This window comes from Macrobrachium nipponense, chromosome 41 (assembly GCF_015104395.2).
Source record: "Macrobrachium nipponense isolate FS-2020 chromosome 41, ASM1510439v2, whole genome shotgun sequence".
NCBI classification, from domain to species: domain Eukaryota; kingdom Metazoa; phylum Arthropoda; class Malacostraca; order Decapoda; family Palaemonidae; genus Macrobrachium; species Macrobrachium nipponense.
In genome coordinates, this window is record NC_061102.1 from 21384768 (window position 1) to 21391217 (window position 6450).

The 6450-nt window shown below is 36.6% G+C and overlaps 1 protein-coding gene across 1 annotated transcript; it reads right to left on the bottom strand.

Moving 5' to 3' along the window:
• Positions 1–742: 742 nt before the first annotated feature.
• Positions 743–1339, bottom strand: LOC135212795 (uncharacterized). The gene has a single exon (XM_064246567.1). The coding sequence runs from the start codon at positions 1337–1339 to the stop codon at positions 743–745; it is 597 nt and encodes a 198-aa protein (XP_064102637.1).
• Positions 1340–6450: the final 5111 nt, after the last annotated feature.

The following is a 6450-nucleotide window of genomic DNA, read 5'->3' on the forward strand; positions in this document are numbered from 1 at the left end:
CGAACAGACGCACACCTGATAATTCTTACTGAAGACATGAGTTCATATACTCATGTTGAATTTACTCTCGGATAAAAGAAAACTGGTGAACGTAAATGAACCGTGTTTTGTTCACGTACCAGGACAATTAAACTCGATACAAACCTGAGTTGCCACAAGGAGCATAAGGCAATGGGTCACAAAGAGGGATGGAACCAGCAACGTAAGACATAGCAGATTCACATCAACCGTGCATTTGATGTATAGGCCAGTCCCTTACGACACTCCTGGTTGGCTGTTGATAAGCCAGTCACATCGCTCAAAACTCTCAGTCTCTCTCGAATGTTCACATAGGCAGGATATATGTTCCACCTCACCTGAGGGATACTTTTGAAAGGCGTAACCACTGATGCTGAAAGGGCAATCATAATGTATGTTCAACTGGAGGTGTTTGGTGATGAAGTGAAGGCTTTATCAAAGGAATTGTCTTCAGTTGAACATACATTATGATTGCCCTTTCAGCATCAGTGGTTACACAACCTTTCCTTTTACCACTAAGGATTGACTTTAGTAGTTGAAATACAGAAACTGCCTTTTGTAACCTTGACCATGATGAGTAATATTCAATCAATCTTGTAAACCCATGATGTTCTTCAGAAATTGTGACCGCAGACACAAGTTCACTCTTACCATCAACACAATCTGCACACACATACTCCTGTGAAGGCAAATAATCAGATGTAATAAATGATGGGCCATGAAACTATTCGTCATACTGCAAAAACTGATGTACACTAATACCTCTTGATGCCACATCAGCAGGGTTATCACTGGAGTTTACATATCTCCATTGCTCAGGCTGGGAGTAGTCTCTTATAACCCTGACTCTGTTGGCTACAAAAACAGGTAACCTTTTAGTGTTGCTATGAATATAGTGAAGGACTGTTGTTGAATCTGTGTAGTACACTACCTTGCCAACAGTAAACTCCAACTCCTTCAGGATGTGTTGAGCAACCTTGACAGACACAGTTGCAGCTGTAAGTTCTAACCTAGGTATAGTCACCACCTTTTTGGGAGATACTCTTGATTTTCCCATGACAAGATTTGACTGAATTTGGTTTCCATCGTGAAGAACAAGATATGCTGCAACACCATAACCAAATGTACTTGCATCGCTGAATAATACAAGACTTGAACCTGTCACATTACCAAAACCACTTGACTTGAAGCATCTTGGTATTGAAAGCTGCTCCAGTAAATGAAGACCTTGTATCCAATGTCCAATATATAAGCTTGATCCCTTTCTTGATTCTGAGGATGGCTTATTGAAGGTTGGAGGTAGGATAAGAAGGTCTGACATTCCACAGTCTGCCAAACATCCTATACTGTTACCAAAGAAGCATCATGTGACTACATTGTTGATACGACATGAGCGTGAATTATTAGCTCATTCAGGTAGAAACCATGTTCTCTCAAATCTAAGGCAGAAGTATTGGATCATCAATGCTAATGTAACTGTCAGGAATGTGTTATTTCATTGTGTTACTTGCAGGAAGTTGAAAGAACCAGCTTTGAGTCAAAAGATGGCTGATCTTCCAGCAGACAGATTGGAACCTTCACCACCATTCAGTTTCGTTGGTATTGACCTCTTTGGACCCTATTACATCAAAGAAGGAAGAAAGGAGTAAAGAGGTATGGTGTGATATTTACCTGCTTGGTTAGTAGGTCAATTCATATTGAAACTGCAAACACTTTACAATCTGACTCTTTCATAAATGCTTTGCGAAGATTTGTTTCTCGAAGAGGTCATCCCAAGGTTATCAGATGTGATAATGGAACCAACTTCCATGGGGCTGAGAGAGAACTTAAGGCAGCTCTTGATGAGATGGAGGAAAAGAAGATTGAGAAGTGTTTGTCGCATCATCATATTGAATGGAAATTCAATCCACCAGCAGCAAGCCACATGGGTGGTTGTTGGGAGCGCCAAATCAGAATAGTTAGAAAAGTGTTGTCTGCACTGGTGAAGGAATTTGGTGAAAGGCTAAATGATGAAAGTTTACGGACTCTGCTTTGTGAGGTTGAGAGCATCGTCAATTCAAGACCGTTTACCACAGTAAGTGACAGCGTAGATGACCTTGAGCCACTAACTCCAAACCATTTGTTGATTCCAAAATCTTATGTGATCTCTCCCCCTGGCTTGTTTCAAAGGGATGATGTTTATATGAGGAGAAGGTGGAGATGCGTTCAATATCTGACCAACCTGTTTTGGTCAAGATTTAGAAAGGAGTATTTGAGCACTTTACAGACTAGACAAAAGTGGAATGAACCAAGAAGAAATCTAATTGTTGGCGATGTGGTCTTGGTAAAGAGTGACATTGAGCCAAGGAATCAGTGGCCAATTGGGCGAGTGATAGAAGTATACCCTGATGACAAAGGAACAATTCGCAGTGCCAAGATTAAGACACTTTCTTCGGTTATTGTCCGTCCTATTCAGAAGCTAGTGTTATAAGTTGAAGGCTAGGATTTTCATGTTAAATGTAACGTGATATTATGTTGTTCTTATGGCCTATCATTTGATATTATATATTATTTGAGATATGAAGATGTTTAATTTTGTTTAGGTGCATATGTGAATCATGAAAGTGTTTTGAATTCAAAGAGTTTGTATTGTAACTTAAAGGTTATTTATTGTGTCTGCATGAGTAGGTGTATAGTTTGATAAACAGGTTTAATCTGTTTATGAGGCTGAGTATGTTAATGCAGAAACACAAACCCATCTAGTTGGTAAAACAATGTCGTTACTTTTGTAAGTGGTAGTTAAAGAGTTGTGAGGTGTAAACAAATTACGATTTATATTTCACTTCCTAAAATTATGAAGTCTCTTTGGGCAGTTTCAAGCAAGGTCTTCAAGGAGTACAGTTGTATATATTTCGTAATTCAAAGGATTCATTTTGGGCACACATGTAAGTTTTTTGACGAACTTATATATATATTTGCTTTATATGTCTTATTCATTTAAGCATTAAAAGGTGTAAATTGGTTTATTTGTGACGTTTAACATTTGATTGTCCTATAAATATGATAAATGTGATATAGTCAAAGGAGGTTTAAAGTGGCAATGAAAGTGTCTTGTTTAGAAAAGTATATTTAATTAGCTTTGCAAGATGTATTAAGGTACATTATGTCACCGTTATGACTTATTGAATATTATGGGTTATTTAATAATGTATTTAAAGTTTGCAATAATTCCTTTCAGGAATGAACCTACTACTACTGCTACTACTGCTACTACTACTACTACTACTACTACTATTACTACTACTGTTAACGGAATAAAGGTTAAAGTTAGAGTTTCTGAGTTTGTGTCGCCCATAACAATATCTATATAATATTATATATATATATATAATATATATATATTATATCTATATATATATATATTTATATATATATATATAGTATACATATGTATGTATGTATGTATGTATAGGTATGTATGTATGTATATGCAATACAAAAACACTGTATCGTGCTTCAAAGAAATCAATAGAGGGATCCACAGTAATATCCTTGTTTATCTAGATATAATATATTTATACAAAGCTTATATATATGTGTGTGTGTGTGTGTGTATGTATAAATATGTAAATGTATACATACACATAGATATAGGTAGATAGATAGATAGAAGTATATATAATATATATATATACATATATATATATTAAAAAAAATATATTATATAATATATATATATATATATATAGATACTATATATATATATATATATATTTATATATTTTTTTCCATTCAGCTTAATCTCTAGTTGGGGTCGCTGTCGGCCTCTTTATCTTCTCAACTTGTGCATCTTGAAAAAAATAAGGTTATTTCCTGCTGCCGAAATGCTTTAGGAGAGATTCGGTATGTAGAAAAATGGCATAGATGTCATAAATATCGTAAATGCCGCCATATGCTGGCTAATAAAATTATTAGCAAGATAATAGAGGAGTTTTATAAATGTTGCCATCTTCGTTAGAAAAATTTAGAGCTTCATAACTGCCGCCATCTACTCGACAACCAAAATGTTGGGCAGAAAATCTCAGATGTTCGGGATAAGAAATCCAATGGGAGTATATCGAAAATTATTTTATCGCCGGTTGGGAGTAAGCCACATGCATTGTGAGGGGTTTATATTATTTTGAAAACATTTCAATTGTTTCTTTGACTGTATCTTTTCGTTCTAGCTTGAAAATATTGCCCTTTTCGTGACGCATAGATGGCGAGAATTAAAGAGCGGCATTTCGCTCATTTTTTTTATGTTTTTGCCTTTCAGTGCATTAGTTCAATGTACCGAATCTGGCTCCTTGCTCTTAACGTATTCCTCATAAAATCGTTTAGTGTCCCTATCCTCTTTTATGTTTTTGTTACAGATAAAAAAGTCATAATAGCGTGAGTCTTGAAATGGAGAAACAAATCCATATTTATGTATATATGTACATATAAATCTGTACAGAAAGCTTCCGGGAAACTATTCGATTCATCTTTTCAATCAATTGAAAAGGGGAATGAAACAGTTTCCCAAAATATTTCTGTACGCATTTATCTTCAAGTATATGTGCATATACGTAATTATGGATTTGTTTCTCCAATTATATATCATTAATAAAATGACAGACTGAATTCGAAGTTTATCCTTGGAATCTGGGTTAGAGTCCCAACCTGTCAGTGTGGGGGATCTATATATAAGACGAGTGATACATTTATCCCCCCCCCCCCCTTTTTTTTAGAACTGGATTTAATTTCCACGTTATTCAAGAGGCTGGGAACAGGAAGTCTTGATGTCACGTGTACAGAAATCTTTTTAAATTATGAACTTTATTTTACCGTACGTAAAATCAATATCTTACTTTCCACCTTCTAACAATTATTGTTTCATAGTGCAACTGTGAAACAATAACAGTTTCCCTTTCCGGGCTGAGTGACCTCATAGATCCTAGCAATTGGACTGCGGCCTAAATGTTGAAGTTCAGTTCCAACAATAATGAATGTCAAATGGGAGCGTCTTGTCCTTATTTGAATAAATACTCCAAAAGGTAAATTAACATCTTATGATATATTTTACACAAAGAAATAATAGTTGACATTGTTAATATAAACGATTAAATTCCACGATATGGGAAGACCTCTTTGCCTTTCAAGTTGCTTGAGAGAGCTGGAAACAGTTGCGGATGCAGTGCGCCCCCCCCCCCTCCCCTTCTCTCTCTCTCTCTCTCTCTCTCTCTCTCTCTCTCTCTCTCTCTCACATAAATATTCTGCCTGTGTTGCATTATGGTATGCGATGCTACGTGCTCGTCTACGCATGTTCCCTTCTGACACAAACACACAAACAGCAAGAAAGATGTGCAAATAGACAACGGAGCGTCGCTCATTTGTCTGAGGGGCGAAATATTCAGCAGGACTAATGATATACGCAAACAAAAGAGCATTTCTGTCGCTCCTTATTTTATGAAGCGACTCTCCTTGCATGTCTCTTCTTCATGTTTACAAAACTGGTTTCGATTTTTACGAACCTCAGTTCTCGCTGCTGCGCCGACCCGAGCCAGCGGGTGCGCACGCATTGCATATTCTGTAGGTGGCCGTCAAATCTCTCTCTCTCTCTCTCATATATATATGATATATTATACATATAATTTATATATATAGATATCTATATATATATATATATATACAATTAAAAATATAAGTATGCATGTATGTCTGTCACCATGCACTCTTTTCCCCTAATGGGCCTTCCGATCTTCAAAAGGCAGCAGGAATGAGGTTGGTAGTCGCATGCCTTTTCATGATCGTGCTAAATATTCATGAATAAAGACAAACTGTTCATTTCTCATTCATAATTAATGTTCAAATAGCTGAAAATGTATAGTATTTGAAGTGTCTGTGTCACGGGAGTCCATTCCCATTACAATTAATTTGAAACTTACAGAGGCCATTCGCCACGGCAGCTTTTCGTCCAAGCAATATGGCGGTTCATTGACCAGGAGGCTTTGAATAAATTCCTTTCGCGTGTCATAGACTTGATGGTTGAATGGTCGAGTCGACTGTCAATCGCTGTATCTAAACCAAAGTCCTAGGTTCGAGTCCTGGCCGGGTAGATGATGCATTATTAGTTATAATTCTCTTTGGGTGTAAGTTATGGTGAACTCGATATGACTTGATATCAAGCGATTTTTGTGGCTTTTATAATTACACGCACATCCCCATATACGTATGTGTGTGTGTGTGTGTCACTGAAGTCCTGATTTCTTCTCTGTCCGCTAAGCGCTGGTTCGAACCCCCAAGAGGACGAAATCATTATCAACTAAAAATTTCCCCTTCGGTTTACATATATGAAAATATATTAATTCCGAGGTAGAGCCAATTAGGTATTAAAGGACATTTGTAGCTCGAATAATTTATACGAATCACGGT

Bases quoted from the DNA above. Each gene is read 5' to 3' on its own strand.
- LOC135212795 (XM_064246567.1), bottom strand. From the start codon at position 1,339: ATGTCAGACCTTCTTATCCTACCTCCAACCTTCAATAAGCCATCCTCA.